At 41.4% G+C, this 16,925-nt stretch overlaps 2 protein-coding genes across 2 annotated transcripts in view; both read left to right on the forward strand.

The window, feature by feature from the left end:
• LOC134397856 (1-acyl-sn-glycerol-3-phosphate acyltransferase epsilon-like) overlaps window positions 1–14,283 on the forward strand; it is a 38,339-nt gene extending 24,056 nt beyond the window's left edge. Inside the window, exons 5-8 of the mRNA XM_063124845.1 lie at window positions 632–722; window positions 5,119–5,280; window positions 10,815–10,938; window positions 13,948–14,283. Of these exons, the coding sequence (XP_062980915.1) occupies window positions 632–722; window positions 5,119–5,280; window positions 10,815–10,938; window positions 13,948–14,173 (603 nt within the window). The 3' untranslated portion in view covers window positions 14,174–14,283. The remainder of the gene's footprint in view (window positions 1–631; window positions 723–5,118; window positions 5,281–10,814; window positions 10,939–13,947) is intronic.
• The window catches only part of LOC134397970 (glutathione S-transferase-like), an 86,587-nt gene that overhangs the window by 40,528 nt on the left and 29,134 nt on the right, over window positions 1–16,925 (forward strand). The window lies entirely within an intron of this gene.

The raw sequence follows: 16,925 nt of genomic DNA on the forward strand, positions 1-16,925 counted from the left end.
GCACGTTCTCTTCCCTTGCAAATACCTACACCTGCTTTAGACCAAATACACAGCATTGTAAGGGTTGTTAATATCTTCCATTTGAGAAGATAACTTACATTTCTTAGCCTTTTCTGATTTACCTTTTTGAAGCTACAGTCTTGTGTACATTTACCTGGAAGAAAGTTCCACTGAACTCAATGGGATTTCTGAGTGCTTATGTCTAGGATCACATTATAAGTTGCAATACATTTAGGTGAAATTGGTTAGGAATCTGAACAGGGTGTAAAAGGAAGGTATTTGTTCACTAAACTGTGTTGGCTCTTCGTTCTCCCACCTTAACAGTTCAATTTGTTCTTGAACCGAAGTTTTGTTATTAGTTTATCTGCTTCTGCTGCCTTCTTTCCTCAGTGGCTTTTCATTGCTAGGCAGGGGACTTCAGATTCCCCAAATATCCATGTTGCTTATCTTAAATGAGGAGTATAGTAACTGAATATCTTTACAAACATCTTATTTTATGCCATTCTCTCCCCCAACGCACATATAAAACAATGTTTTATTTGTAGTTGATAGTTAATCATGCATTATGTGAGAGCATGTTGCAATGATTAATTTTTTAAAATGCTGTGCACATATTTTTTTAATTTTGCAGATGTATCTTGTGATTTTTCCAGAGGGAACACGTTACAGTCCAGAACTACCAAAAGTCATTGCAGATAGTCAGTCATATGCTGATAAGGAAGGTAAAGTGAACTTCAAAGAATTTTGGAAGGGATGGAAAGTAAGATAAAAGGACATATAAGGGCAAGTGTGACAGAATTAATTTATTGCTTGAAAAAGAGGTCATCCATCCTGGACAAATTCAGTCCAACAGTGTAGCTCAAAGGGTAGAAAATGTCATTATCTAGAAAAGAGTGGGGTTTGGCCAGGAGCAGGACCCAAAGCTACAGAACGTTAGTTCCATTCCATTGTTACTGCAAATGGTATTTAAATGTTGAATTTATAAGCAAATATCCAGACCAGGAAATTTTCCCTAAATCATCAACAGCTATAAAAGTCAAAGTGGAAAAAATCTTATTAAAAATACACAATGACAATCAGTTCTTGTAACTATTACAAAGAACTTAGAAAACATCAGTGGGCATATTGTTTAACATCACATAGACCGTGTTCTGACATAACAGTAAAGCATAGTTTAGGGAGACGTGTGCCTGAACAGGAAAGAGCCACCATGAATCTGAGGGCTGCATGCTCCTTTTCCCCTCAAGAGTAGCTGGGAAGAGGTCTTCAGCAGTGTTTACTTTCCATTTTCCTGAGACTCGGTAGTGTAAAATATGCAGGCTACATGTGGCCCTCCAAGGTCTTAAGTGGACCAACACACACACACACACACACACACACACACACACACACACACACCATGTTCCCCCTACCACTGCTGCATCCCCACCACCACCATCCTGCCACTCCCTTTCCCTAAAATTAGCCAATTGGAGTGCAGTTTTACAGGTCAGCTAATAGCAAGAGGTGCACAGTCTCAAGAGAGATCGATGAAGCCATGGTATGCTCGCGGTGGTAGTGGCAACATTGCCATGAGAAATGGGCAAGACTGACTCTGTACTTGTTGCTATGAGAGGAGGAAAAATGGTGGATGAGGAGAAGTTCCTCATGGACTGAGAGAAGCACATAAGCCACAGCTCTGGTACCACTGCAAGGGGAAAGGGGTGGGTGGGTGGCTGTGTTGAGTTTCCTGGGTAGTGGGTAATGGTGGTGGGTTGTATGCATGGATCTGGTGTTGACAGGGGAGAGGGAGCCTTATACATGGTTTAGGCTTCTGCAAGGCTCTTGCCTGAGGGAGTTGCAGCCCTTTTGGAAATGAAGAGCTCCTGAGCTAAGGGGTTTGTGGACAGAGGCAAGTGTCTGGTCTTGAATAGGGGAATTAAGGCATTGTTGGTCTAGAGGGTTTTTTTCCTGCAGGATTATGGAATAAGGTGATAGGGGTGAAGGTTGTTATATGCTCTGATGCTGCTCCTCGTCCTAAAAAAGATTACAGTTCCATGTAGGACAATTGATGTTCTTATTGCTCTTCCCACTTCCTCCCGTTCAGCTTGTTCTATCCCTTCCCGTGTGTGTGTGTGTGTGCGTGTGTGTTCTCACATATAGGCCTCTGAGCTAGCATCACATGCAGCTCTCAAGACTGAAACGGACGTGCTCTCTGTTCTAGAGTATCCTTTTAATCTTAGCTGACTATAGATCTCTTTTCTCATAGTTTTTCACAAGTGTAGAAGAATACAAGACTAGACATTTAAATTCTACATGCAGCCAGAGCTATAACATCTGTAGTTTAAAATTCTTTACAGACGTTTACACATACCACACATGCCTGTAATTAAGGAGAAGTACAGACATAGTTGCACGCTGAGCCTTAAACATAATATATAGTTTAGCCTGTAGTCTCTAATACAGCCTTCCACAATATGCTTACATTCAGATGTTTAGGAGTAAAACTCCCATCAGCATAAACGGCTTGGCTAGTGGCTGAGGATGATAGGAGTTGTAGTCCAAAACAACTGGAGAGCACCAGGTTGGGAAGGCTGCTCTAAAACCATGAGAATGAGATAATGTTAGAAAGTACTTGCTGGCAGCCAAATTAAAGTGCACTTCGAATAGTCTGCTGCTGAGAACAGAACTCTCATTCTTCATTATGCATCCTAAAGGGCACAAGGGATTCAAATATGTGCAGAGTTGCAAACCTGATTCTTTTTTTTTTCGTTTTCTTTTTAGTGAGCTATATGTTTTTCTTGGCTGACTTAATCATTTATCTTCCTAGCAACTTTATGTGTTTGGGTTATTTTATGTGATATTTTGTGGAAAGCTGGAGCACTATTAGGTGTGTTGAACTGAATGCTTAGTAATAAAAACAATTGCTGTCATAACAGTGTATCCAGTACCCATGGACTGGAACAACATCTTGAAAACACAACACGGTGGCACTTTGATGCAAAATTCACATGCTGAATGCAGTGTTATGCTTCAAAATATTTGCATAGTTTTGTGTTGAACAAATAAATGTTGCTGCAGTGGACAAGATTGACCTAATACCAGTGTTTCCCTTGGTTATAAAAAGTTATGAAGGAACACTTTCGCAGTAGCAGTAAAAAGAAAAGTAGCTGCTAGGAAAGTTGTTCAATGGGAGTAGCTAATTCCATTTTGTGCAGAAAATGGAACATGTACTCTGAAAATGGAGGACTGGATCCTCCTTTATTCCCACTGATGCAAGCCTCTTTGACTCCAGTGGCACTTAAATTAACAGAATAGTTTGTCCATTGAGCTCTGCATTTCTAAAGGAGCATAGTCAAACTCCTGTTGTCAGATATATTTTTCTAACACAAAATAAGAGCAAGACTAAGTAACCTTCTGGTTTATAAAATATTGTTCTTGTAAGACAATTCTGTCAACAACAGACTATTTTGTTGTTTACAGTGATTATTTCCAAAAATAAAGGAAAGCCTTTCTCATTTTTACTTCTTTCACCAAAAAACTTTCATCCCATAATCTGGTTGTGAGATTCATTGTAAGATCCTTTGCCTAAAGACTTACAATAAGAACTTCTCAGAAGTAAATCTCTCATACATACTGTGAATTTAGAGATGTTCATGTTTTCTGCATGTTAATATGGTTTAAATAATCTGAGCGAGAATAACAGAGGGACCATAGTTGTGCTTGGAAGCCAAAATGTAACCAAGTGTGGTAAAAATCATGAAGGTATGCAGCTTCCTTTAGATAGGGGGTAGTTGAAGGGGAAACCACAGGACCATCATAAGCCCATCAATAAGCAGGACCATCTGGATTTGTGACTCGAGATAGACAGTTGAGTCGGTCAGTGGAAACAGCTGCTGTCACGACAGAGTAGGTAAAGCAACAATTAGTGTCCAAAGTACACGACAATGTAAACCGGAGATCTCCAACATTGTGTTCATAATATAGCTCTTTTGGCACCCACCAGAACCCTTGCCCTTTCTGATTTTTATTTTATGGCTTAATATTTTTTTATTGATTTAATTGGGAGGCTTTCATGCTGCAAAATGAAGGGGTGTTCTCTAGCGCTATCTTTATTTAGGTTCATAAGAGTAGTTTTATGCTTTGGAACTCAGACCTCACTTCTGCCTTGTACTAGGCTCTTGGGGAAATCACTTGTTTTGTTAGTCCCACCATTTGCCTTCTGGCAGCTGAGTGTTTTGTGACCAGCCCTACCCAACGTGGCAGCCATTTTATGAATAGGTAAGCCCCACCCCCCATGAGAGCCATTTTGTGAGAGTGCTCATAACACACTTTCAAATTCCAAATGTATCACAAAAGGTTGAGGGCTTCTGTAAACCAAATACACAAGAAAATAGTTCAAGGCAGCAAATCTTGAGATGAGGAAGTCTTGAGCTGCAGGCTTCAGTTTACTGTGTTCCCCATAGCCTGAAAATTTATACGAGAGAGGTCATCGTAGAAGCCTTTTGGGACTTGAGGGATACATACATTAAGGTATTGTGAAAGCTGGGAAGATTCTGTTATTTTATCCTCTTAGGATGAATAGTAAATGCTGAATTTGTAAGAATGTACTTTCTTATGGATGAGTGTGTCTCACTGCTAAAGCATTGCAACTAAATTTCCTTCACATTTCATTCTTGAAATAGGATCTAATCTTGTAGTTTTCATACTTAGGTTCTTTGGAAACTTCTCAGTTTGATGAGAAGCTTGATGAGAACATCAGTAATAGCAGGCAGGATTCACTTGCCACAACCGATTGTCCCCTTTAGTGTGCAGAGAAGTCTTGAGTATGTTGTGTATGAATAAGTGGGCCTCTTGAGGGTGACACTGAGGTCCAGCAGGCCTGGCTGCATCCTGTATAAACTCTGTGTGTACCCTAGAATATGCCTTCATTGCTCAGGGCTTCTGTGACAAATATGTGGAAACAGTCTCTCAAGGTAGAGGCTTTTCAAAACACTAATGTGATCTTCAGAATACAGAAAAGCATAAGTTGATGCATAAGAAATTGATGCATAAGTTTAAAACTGTTGTGGGTTCTATGATAGTGACTCTTCTCCTTCTTCTGTGCAACGTTTCACTCTAACCTTTGCTCTTGCTTAGGGCTTGCAGTGTTAAAGCATGTTCTTACACCACGGGTGAAGGCTATATACGTTGCTGTTGATTCAATGAAGAACTACTTAGATGCAGTTTATGATGTCACAGTAGCATATGAAGGTACTTTGGACCACAAAGGACAAAGAAAAGTGGCACCATCCATGAAAGGTGAGTAGATACTAAATAAAGAAACCCTCTCTTCCCACCCAGCTTTCAGATATCCGTACTACCAAGCCAAAGTCAGACGAGCAGCCATAAATTCTGACCTGCCAAATGCAAGAGAACTCCTTTGTGTCCTTTGTAGTTCCAGGCAGAAGAGAAAACACTTCAAAACAAAGCCTTGGGCTGCAGCCGCTCACCATTTTTATTTTCTAAAATTGCCTCCAGGGGGCGTTATTCTAGGAATAATGGAGCAGCTCTGGAGGCCGGCACTTTGCTTTCTTACATGCTGATCTCCCAGTTAATGTTTTGTTTTTTAATTTAAAAAACCTTCAAAAGTGTTGTCGTTGTTTTAATGGAGGGCATGGAGCCTGGCAGGCACCAAGGGAGGTGTCCACAGACATCCCACTGGGGATCACAAATCAGTTTCTAATGACCAACGTCTGAAGGCGCACTACTAAACATTTACACTCGAGTTCAGTGGCTGATCTTCATAGTTTGTATGAGCTGATGTTTCTGTGTGATGAATCAGCTGTGTGTTTATCTCTAGACAGCTTCTCATCATGTTGTTGTTCAAGGTTAGTGATGTCGCACTCAATTGTGATCTAGAAACAAGTTGAAACAACCACATGACTAGTTCTCATAGTGGAGTTAATGTGGTGGTTGTATTAAAACAAACAGCTTCTCATCATGTTGTTGTTCAAGGTTAGTTACTATAAAATCAGTCAAAGATATTACTTGCTTCCTTTAATTTGTTGAAAATGCTGATATTGCAACAGCATATGCCTATTGTCACTTATGCCTGTTTGATGGTGCTTAGACAATATAGTACACTCTTCATCATGAAATTAAAAACTAGACTAAATAGAGGTATGTTGTTTGCTAAGGCTAAGCAGCCTATGTCTATTGCTTTTTGCTTTTAAAATGACACCAAAGCAGCTGCTGTGAGAGAGAAAAACTAGTGCAGAAAAGGTAAGGCTTTGGAGGTCTTACCTGACCAAACTCCTTTGCAATGGTAAAACGTTTACCCATGAAAATTAACCCCAGCTCCATTTTCCACTTTTACCAAAAAAATGAGTACACTAACCTGAATCCGTTGTACATATTTATTTGTAGGGGGTGGGGAAGGCAGCTTGTATTAGATATTTGGAGTGTCTTTTTTCCCTTTTCCTGCATTGGGCCTGTTCAGACAACACGCTAAGCCATGGTTAGGCTGCTAACCTTTTTGCAGTCAATGGTTAGTGAGCATGTTTAAACGATGGTTATGTAGCCACCATGGTTAGGAATGTTTCACTCGACAGGCTAAGTTAGGGTCCAAATGACACGCTAAGCCATAACGTTTAGCTCAAAATGCTTAACCACCGTGGCTTAGCGTGTTGTCTGAACAAGGTCATATTCAAACTATGACAAGCCGTCACATTTATTGCAACAAGGTGATAGTTTTCTTCCATACGAATCTTGTCCATACTTTTGAAATAAACATTCTTTGTCATCCACCCGGAAATGGCACTTTGCCTTCAGCATCATTTACATACTTCCTTGCGATTGGAACTTCTTCATCTTTCCCACGTCTAAGAATAAACTCCTTTGCTACCAGGCACAAAGATTTAATTCAGCTGTTCCTGTGATGCTCTTGTATGTCTGTTAAGCTCAGGAACCTACAACCACTCCTACCCCCATAGGCAATCATAAGTAGCCCCTGCTTTTCTCCTGAGCTTGGAGCTGGGAACAGAACAAGAGCGTCCAGCTTTTCACGGGTGGAGCTCATTATCCAGCCTACTCTTGGGCAGCGAGGGTGGCAAGGAAGGAGTTCTTTTCCACCTCCATTGTGTTGCCGCCCAGAGCAGATGCAAGCTGTTTCAGGTGCTGAAGGGATTATTGCAGTCCAACCCTGAGAGGGAATTGATCACACCCTAAGTGGCTTGCTGTGATAAATGTACATGATATTCGAAGATGAAATTGCTCATATCCAGCATGACTTGGGCTCCACTGTTAGGCAGTTCCATTAACGGAAGTATCCAGAGCCCTGTCTGAGCCAGTTATTTTGAAGAGTTTCAGTTTTTGATGCACAAGGATGTAGATAAGGTGCTTGGTCAACGAAATCGACCAAACATTCGTATGCTCAACCCTTGCCAGTCTCGGCTTGTTACTTCCAATAATGAGGAGGTAACAGGTTGGGTTCGGGAGGTTATACATTCCTCCTTGAGAGACAGAGTGGTACCAGCCTCTTTGACAGAGACAGTAATCAGGCCGCTCCTAAAAAAAAATAGCATGGGCCCAGGAGTGGAAGACATTTGTTGGACGGTTGCTGACATCCTCTCTCTGGGCAAGGTGCATGAGTGTTCGGTTGCCAATCAACTCCAGGCATTCTTGGATGAAGCTGATTTTCTCGATCCATTTTAATCTAGCATTAGGCCCAGTTTAGGGGACAGAAACTTCCTTGATCACTGTGTGGGATGACCTGTTCCAAAAGGAAGAAAGGAATGTGACCCTGTAGGTTCTCATGGACAACTCAGTGACTTTCAATACCATCAACTACAGTATCTTTCTGGATTGTCTGGCTCAGCTGGGAGCACTGTTTTACATTGGTTCTGTTCCTACTTGGATGGCTGTTTTGAGAAGGTGGTGCTGGGAGATTATTGCTTTGTTCCATGGCAATTGCATTACAGGGTTCTACAGGACTCTGTTTTATTCCCCATGCTATTCAATATCTCCATGAAACTGCTGGGGGAAGTTATGCAGCAATGTGGGTTGAGTTGTCATTGATATGCAGGTGACACCTAGCTTTGCATCTCCTCTTCATCTAACCCAGGTGAAGCAGTGGATGTCCTGAATTGGTGCCTGAGCAGGGTAATGGACTGGATAAGGGCCAATGAACTGAAACTCAGTCTAGACAAAAACCTGTTCTGGAGGGGATTGAATTCCCCTTAAAAGATCAGGTGCAGAGCTCCTGATTGATCATTGCCACTTGAAGCACAGGTGGCCTTGGTGGCTAGGAATGCCTTTTCTCAGCTTAGATTGAGATACCAGCTGTGACCCTATCTGCCTAGAGATAGCCTGGTGACAGTAATTCATGCTCTGCTAATCTCTCAGTTGGATTATTCAAGGTGTTCAACTTGGGGCTATCTTTGAAGATGACTTGGAAACTTCACTTACTTTGAAATAGAGCTGCTAAGCTACTATCTGGGGCTGGTTGATATGATGATGTGATGCCAGTGCTTTGTCAGCTGCACTGGCTTCCAGCCCATTTCTGAGCCCAGTTCAAAGGTTTTGACCTTTAAGTCCCTAATTGGGGACCAGAGTATCTGAAGCAGGGGTGCAGAACCTTTTAAAGGTAGGGGGTAAATTCCCCCCCCCATCAGACCCACAGCAGGCCAGATGACATCAGTGAGCATGGCCCCACCACCGGTATTCCATCCCTGGATGTCATTGCCTTTCCCCCCGCTCGTTAACCAGCTATCCGTGTTCCTGGTTTTGTACGATGTCTGGCACCTCTTGGCTGCTGTATGAAGTGACTCAGCCCATGCTAGGAAGGCAGGTTGCTCTTCCTGGTGCAGGCCAAGTCCTTGGCTTCGCACAGAGCCCCTGTAGATGCTATGCAAAGAACCTCAGGCCACACTGGGACTAGCGACCACTCTTCCAGGCATGGGACAAATTCCCCCCATGGATGCCACACACTATGCAAAGCCACTCTGCCACTGTCCTGAAGGGTGTCTGTCCTTCCAGGAAAGTTCCCACTGCCTGTGCCCCTGCTGTTATCTTCCATCTCAGATCGGAGGTAAAACCAGGGGTGTCCTCCAGAAGCCTAGCAGCTAGATTTAGTTTGCAGGCTAGAGATTCTGCACCTCTGATCTAAAGAAACATCTTCTGTATGTACCTATTCATAACCTTAGGTCATCTTCGGAGGCCCTCTTCCAGGTGCCCCCATTGAAGGGAATTGGGTGAGTGGCTACAAGACAGAACGCTTCCTTCCTTGTTGTACCCCACTTGTGGAATGCCCTCCTCAAGGAAGCTCGCTGGTGCCTACATTGTTATCTTTTCTTTGATAAGCAAAGACGTTTCCCAGGCATTTTAGAGACTTATTGTTTAGATTCTATGGCTGTTTTAATATACCTTTATTGATCTATTCCTGTGCTGTTCATTGTTTGTATGGTGCTTTTTTCTTTTAACTGTTTGTAAACTGCCCAGAGAATATTTGTTGTTGGACAGATTAAAAACCAAATAAATACATACATAAATATTTTACTAGTTCAGTAGTTTACATTGTCTTTAGAATTAAATGTTATTTTTATCTTTCCTTGGAGATAATGGGTGATTTCTTTCCCCCATGCCCAAAAACGATCTCTGTAATCCATTATGATTCATTTCTATCCTTAGTACTACTAGCTGAAATATTGGTGTGCTAATGGTTTCAATGTCCTTGCAGTTTAATCTGTTTTAAATAGTCTTAATTCTTCCTTCCATTTCTCATGATTATGGTGCTTCTGCAAGCAAACACAGATGCTTGCTGATGTTTAGTTTCTGTTCCTTTATTTCATATGACTGAAAGCTGTACTAGAAATAGTACCATCAAAAGCATAAAAACAACAATATCCATTTAAAACAACTCTTCTGAGGTCAGTTAAAACTCAGCATATGTTCTTAACTGCCTGGGAGAAGAGAAAAGTATTGACCTGGCACCAAAAAGATAACAATGTTGGTGCCAGGTGAGCCTCGTTGGGGAGATCGTTCCATAATTGGGGGCCACCACTGAAAAGGCCCTCTCTCTTGTTGCCATCCTCCCAGCTTCCCTCTGAGTAGGGACTCGGAGAAGGACCTTAGATGTTGAGCGTAGTGTATGGGTAGGTTCATGTCGGGAGAGGCGTTCCATCAGGTATTGTGGTCCCAAGCCACGTAAGGATTTATAGGTTAAAACCAGCACCTTGAATTGGGCTGGGAAATGTATAGGAAATGTACAGGCAGCCAATGCAAGCAGGCCAGAGTCGGTCTTACATGGTCTCACTGCTGCCTCTTTCAGATGGCCTGAGACCACTCCCTCTCGCAGAGAGGCATTAATCACTTCCTTGGCCCAGACGGCTGTTCCATCCCTGCTAGCTTTTATTAGCCAAGAGGGGCAAGCTGCCCTGAAAAAAAAAACTTTTAAAGCTGCCCTGGAAAAAACTCTTTTTAAATGAGAAAAATAGATTCCGTTCCTACCAATCTCACCTCTTTTACTTGTGAACTTTTTATATATACGTCATTATTATAACTCTTCAATATTTACTTTCTAATTTTAATAGAAGTTGATTTCTCTGAAGTTGGATGGGAAAACCCCACATATTGTGAATTATGTTACTCAAGATTCAAATCCTGGATCAATTTTCAAAGCCTGTTTCCTTTTAAAGATTACTTAATTGATGTGTCATCCCTGAATTTGGTCTTAGCTTTTCTGAATAGTAGTGGAAATATTCATGATGGGATCAGGGCTCTTTTAGGTTTTAGACTTTTGGTCTAAAACTCTTTTGGAGTTTGGTCTAAAACTCTTATGCTCTTTTGGGTTTTAGACTTTCTTTGTAAGGAGTGCCCAAGAATCCATATTTTCGTTGATCGGATTGAACTAAAGGATATTCCAAAAGAACAGATATTTATGAAAAGATGGCTTCATGAACGTTTTGAAATCAAGGATAAGTAAGTAATGAAGTGACGTAGCTTTGCATCTGGAGTGTTATTAGTCCAGCATTAGATTTTTCTATGAAACCCAACAAAATGAACAGTTACCTTAACTGATCGCTGTAAAGCACTGATAAAATGGTTTATTTGTTTTTTGCAGACCTTCTCTTTATATTTGTAATAATTGATGAAGCCAAGAGAGTTATAGACAATGTGTTGCAGGGGCCAGAGTACTGGGTTTGGATGTGAGAAGCAGATGATCAAATCTTCATTCAATTAATAAGCTTATTAGTGGTTATGAGACAGATCACGATTTCTCCACCTTGTTTACTGTAGTGCAATGTGGCACCCATGGACAACAGTGTGCGTGCAAAGCTGTGTTCCACTTCTGCAAGTGAATAGAGCGATTCCTCCATTCATGTGCATGGGGGGAGGGCTGAGTCGAGAAGAGATCCTGGCCCTCCTCTGTGTGACAACCTTTTAAGTATTTGAAGAGTGCTATCATCTCCCCTCCATCTTCTCTTCTCCAGGCTAAACATGCCCAGTTCTTTCAGTCTCTCTTCATAGGGCTTTGTTTCCAGACCCCTGATCATCCTGGTTGCCCTCCTCTGAACACGCTCCAGCTTGTCTGCGTCCTTCTTGAATTGTGGAGCCCAGAATTGGACGCAATACTCTAGATGAGGTCTAACCAGGGCCGAATAGAGAGGAACCAGTACCTCGCGTGATTTGGAAGCTATACTTCTATTAATGCAGCCCAAAATAGCATTTGCCTTTCTTGCAGCCATATCACACTTTTGGCTCATATTCAGCTTGCGATCTACAACAATTCCAAGATCCTTCTCATTTGTTGAAGGATCTCGTTTCTTTCCTCTGTCTTTTACTACTTACGTATCTGAAGAAAGCCTTTTTATTGCTTTTAGCATCCTTCGCTAATCTCAGCTCTTTCTGAGCTTTAGCCTTCCTGACGCCATTTTGGCACTTCTGCGCCACCTGTCTGTACTCTTCTTTTGTAGCCTGGCCTTCCTTCCACTTCCTATATGTATCTCTTTTTGTTTTCATCTTTAAGCTTTTTGTGGAGCCACATTGTTTTCTTCTGTTGTCTTCTATCTTTTCTCCTTGTTGGAATTGTTTGTAACTGTGCCTTTAAAATTTCCTTTTTTAAATACTCCCACCCATCCTGCACTCCTTTTCTCATTAGGCTCATTTGCCACGGGACCTTACTTATCATAGTTCTGCGTTTATTAAAATCAGCTTTGCTAAAATCCAGAGTACGTGTATGGTTACACTCAACTTTTGTCTCCTTCATAATCAAGAATTCAAGTATGACGTGAATTCCACCTTCCCCCAGAGTTCCTGTAACTGCCACTTTATCCACTAAGTCATCCTTATTGGTCAATATCAAGTCAAGGATTGCCGATCCTCTAGTTCCTTCCTCCACTTTCTGTAGGAGAAAGTTATCACCCACACATGTCAGGAATTTCTTGGAAGGGCCACTTTTGGCAGTATTGGTCTCCCAACAGATATCAGGGTAATTGAAGTCCCCCATCACTACTACATCACACTTCCTTGAAACACTGGCAATTTGTTTCTCAAAAGTTTTGTCCTTGTCTTCTCCTTGATTGGGTGGTCGGAAGTAGACTCTGATTATCATGTTCTTTTTTTAATTCCTTGCCCCATTTATTTTAATCCAGATGCTCTCGATGGGGCTCCCAGTCTGATCCGCCTGTATTTCTGTGCAGGGATAGGTCCACTCCCACCCCACCAGCAACAGGGTATTTAGTGGGGATGACCTCCTGTCCCCCAGCTTTTTGCCCCATATTGATGATTAGAAAATTTGTTCCATTCACTTGTATGAGGATGGGGAGGGAGAAAAAAGGAAAAAGAAGCCAGAGTGTGAGAGGTGAAGAAAGGAAGAATTAATGAGTAAGTAAGTATGAAGAGCAGGATGGATGGATGGACAGATGGAGAGAGAGGAGGAAGGAAGGAAGAGCCAGAGAAATGGAAGGAGCCAAAAAGAGAGAGAGAAGAGATAGAGAGAGAAACCAGAGTTCAAACACACACAGGATTAACATTCATGCACACTTGTAAACACAGATTGGAGGTGGTAATGCTTCCAACATTTTTGTGATTAGCTGTCTACCCCCTACAGATGTTAATTTGTGGTGGTATCCAGGTTTAAAAAGATTGGAGACCCCTACTCTGTTGGATGTTTGTGACTTTAAAATGCCCTGAGGACTAGAACTACCAAAAAATAATAATTCTTTAGTGCAGGGATGGCGAGCTTTGCCCATGGGCGAGATTTCATTTTGGAGAAACTCTTCAGGGGCTACATTCCAGTGGTGAGCGAGGCTGAAAAACCACACAATGCTCCAATTCTGTTTTTACCAATTTATAGTAAGAAACAGTTTACCCAGAAGTAAGCATAAGTATCATGTTTACTCACAAGTAAGGAGGGAAAGCTTCTGCAGGACATGGCTCAGAAGGGAGCAGGCCTAAATTACTCAGCAGCTACCCTCCCTGAGCCTGCCCTGCCTCTGCCCCACAGGGAAAAGCTCTTATCTCTGATAGCTACCGATAAGAGGTTTTTCCTCTTTGGCAGAGGGGGGCAGGGGGAAAAAGCTGTTGGGCTGGGTGGGGAACCCCCATGGGCCTCTTCAGATGTACAGGTCAGAGGTTTCCCATCCCTGTTTTAGTGGATACATTTTAAGACCAAGATAAACTGATGAATAGGGAAGTTGACCTGCTTAGTATGTTTTCTTGGGAATGAAAGAATGAATTTTGTCAATATGTGAGCTGTCCCTTGCCATTTATACATGGATCTGTCCAAAATATGTGATAGAAGTTTTCAGGTTGGCATGCTGTACATTACGAATTTAAGGTCAAAGGCTACTGAACCATTCTTAGACAATAGCATTCATATTAAATCATTATAGATAAGATTTTTTTAATGGAAGCTGCTAACCAAATAAATATGTGTCTCTTTCTCCCTCCCCTACCTTTTTTTTTTTACTCTTTCTTTGTTCCTAGATTACTAACAGAATTCTATGATGCAAAAGATTCTAAAAGAAGAAACAAGTTCCCTGGGAAATGTGTTCATTCCAAACTAAGTCTCAAGAAAACTTTGCCATCCTTACTGTTTTTATGTGGCCTGACAGTTAGTATGCTACTGACAGAATTTGGAAGGGAACTTTACATGAAAACTTGGATATATGGGACTTTATTAGGCTGTCTGTGGGTCAGTGTTAAAGTGTGAGGAGATTCTGAGCCTACCCTCAGCGACATTATTGTCCTGTCTTGCACATCACAGCAAACTCTTTCTTGAATTTATAAAAAACAAATGTAAATAAAGCCTTATTAATGGAACATTGGATGAATTGAGACTTGTGACCTAAATCTGCTATGGTTGGTGGGGAGAATATGTATATCATAGAATCATAGAATAGCAGAGTTGGAAGAGGCCTACAAGGCCATCTAGTCCAACCCCCTGCTCAATGCAGGAATCCACCTTAAAGCATCCCTGACAGATGCTTGTCCAGCTGCCTCTTGAAGGCCTCTAGTGTGGGAGAGAACACAACCTCCCTAGGTAACTGATTCCACCATCGCACTGCTCTAACAGTCAGGAAGTTTTTCCTGATGTCCAGCCGGAATCTGGCTTCCTTTAACTTGAGCCCGTTATTCTGTGTCCTGCACTCTGGGAGGATCGGGAATAGATCCTGGCCCTCCTCTGTGTGACAACCTTTTAAGTATTTGAAGAGTGCTATCATGTCTTGCCTCAATCTTCTCTTCTCCAGGCTAAACATGCCCAGTTCTTTCAGTCTCTCTTCATAGGGCTTTGTTTCTAGACCCCTGATCATCCTTGTTGCCCTCTTCTGAACATGCTCCAGCTTGTCTGCATCCTTCTTGAATTGTGGAGCCCAGAACTGGACACAATACTCTTGATGAGGCCTAACCAGGGCCGAATAGAAAGGAAGCAGTACCTCACGTGATTTGGAAGCTATATTTCTATTAATGCAGCCCAAAATAGCATTTGCCTTTCTTGCAGCCATATCACACTGTTGTCTCATATTCAGCTTGCGATCTACAACAATTCCAAGATCTTTCTCGTTTGTAGTATTGCTGAGCCAAGTGTCCCCCATCTTGTAACTGTGCATTTGGTTTCTATTCCCTAAATGTAGAACTTGGCATTTATCCCTATTAAATTTCATTCTGTTGTTTTCAGCCCAGCACTCCAACCTATCAAGATCCCTTTGGAGTTTGTTTCTGTCTTCCAGGGTATTAGCTATCCCGCCCAATTTTGTGTCATCTGCAAATTTGATCAGCGTTCCCTGCACCTCCTTGTCCAAATCATTAATAAAAATGTTGAAGAGCACTGGGCCCAGGACTGAGCCCTGCGGCACCCCACTCGTTGCCTCTCCCCAGTTTGAGAAGGTTCCATTGATAAGTACTCTTTGAGTCCGATTCTGTAGCCAGCTGTGGATCCACCTTATAGTTGTTCCATCTAGCCCACTTTTAGCTAGTTTGTTAATCAGAATGTCATGTGGTACTTTGTCAAAAGCTTTGCTGATGTCAAGATATATTTGCTGAAGTCAAGATGTAATTATGCTCCTGATTTTTGAGACAAAGCGACATAACACCAGAACTTTTTGTTTAGCACATTTTTCCTTCACAAACAGATATCTTTTGGCACATGATTTAACAGAATGCGTTCATAGATCAATAACTTAAGTGGACTACTGAATGTATTTACTGATATTACTTTAGGCTTATGTATTATTTCCTGAGCAGGTTTTCTTGTTCACTGCAGCAACTATATCATAGTTGCATCACAAACTAAACACCAAAGCTAATATCTACCAACACCTTGTTTTCCTATTTTAATCCCCATATGTTTGTCAAATTTGCAAAACAAAACAAAATGGTAAAACGTGGAATACTATAAAAAGTGGAGGGTAAAAACTGTTTATGGGGAAATGGGTTTGTTTAACAAATGCATGGAAGTTTGATTGCATTATATTGTTAGCTGACTTTGTTTGCAAATTTTGTTTGCAAAATGTTTTGTTTTATCCACAAACTGCTTGGTTGTTTTTAATTAAACACCCTGGTGCATAAACGATATACAGTATGTTCAGATTGAGGTTCTCAGTTGTAATCTACCTATTCGAGATTCCCAGATGCATGTTGGAACGTTTCCGCTAAGCTATTAGTTCACTTGTAATATGTGTGCCATAAAGAGTGGTGAGCATTCCAAAGTTTCCTCTTACCTCAGGATTGCTTCACACAAGATGCTTTGCCTACATTGAGATAATCATTGGGTAAACAGAAAACCATGTACAGCATCGCGTGTGAACACCAGGTGGATATTTTTCTGTGAATACACCAGTTGGGAAGTGAGTGTTGGAGGGGGAAATGTCATTTGTGAAATGGTCCTGAGTCAGATGGAACCAAATGGGTTCAAACTGCAGTGAGCAATGCTGCTATGCAGCTGAGAGTATATTTATGGTAATAAGGAACATCCATGTATTATTGTGAACCGCTCAGAGAGCTCCGGCTATTGGGTGGTATAGAAATGTAATAAATAAATAAATAAATAAATTGCCCCCCCCCCAAAAATTGCCAAAATGTAAAGTATGTGCCTTTACCTACTGATTTTGAATTTCACCTAATCTTTCACAATCTAAACATTAAGTAACTAAGTGATTACTCTACCTTTGGGATACCTCCAAAGCTTTCACAGCTAGTTTGATATAGTATACTTACCAAACTTCATTTCAAATATTCATGCATTTCATCATTTGACTTTCAGTTTGGCATCCTGGTTACTAAACCTGACTCTCTGGTTAATGGAAGAATCTGTTGATGAACTTTCCAAAAGCAAAGTTTAGAACAACATTGTGTGTGTTAAGACTGTGCGGTGCCAAAAAAGCCCTTTTTAATGTCTAAGGATGTGCTGTCCCCTACACCTGCAGAATTGCCTTTCAACTTTAATACCAAGATTTGGGGGTGGG

This window comes from Elgaria multicarinata, chromosome 4 (genome assembly GCF_023053635.1).
Source record: "Elgaria multicarinata webbii isolate HBS135686 ecotype San Diego chromosome 4, rElgMul1.1.pri, whole genome shotgun sequence".
NCBI lineage: Eukaryota > Metazoa > Chordata > Lepidosauria > Squamata > Anguidae > Elgaria > Elgaria multicarinata.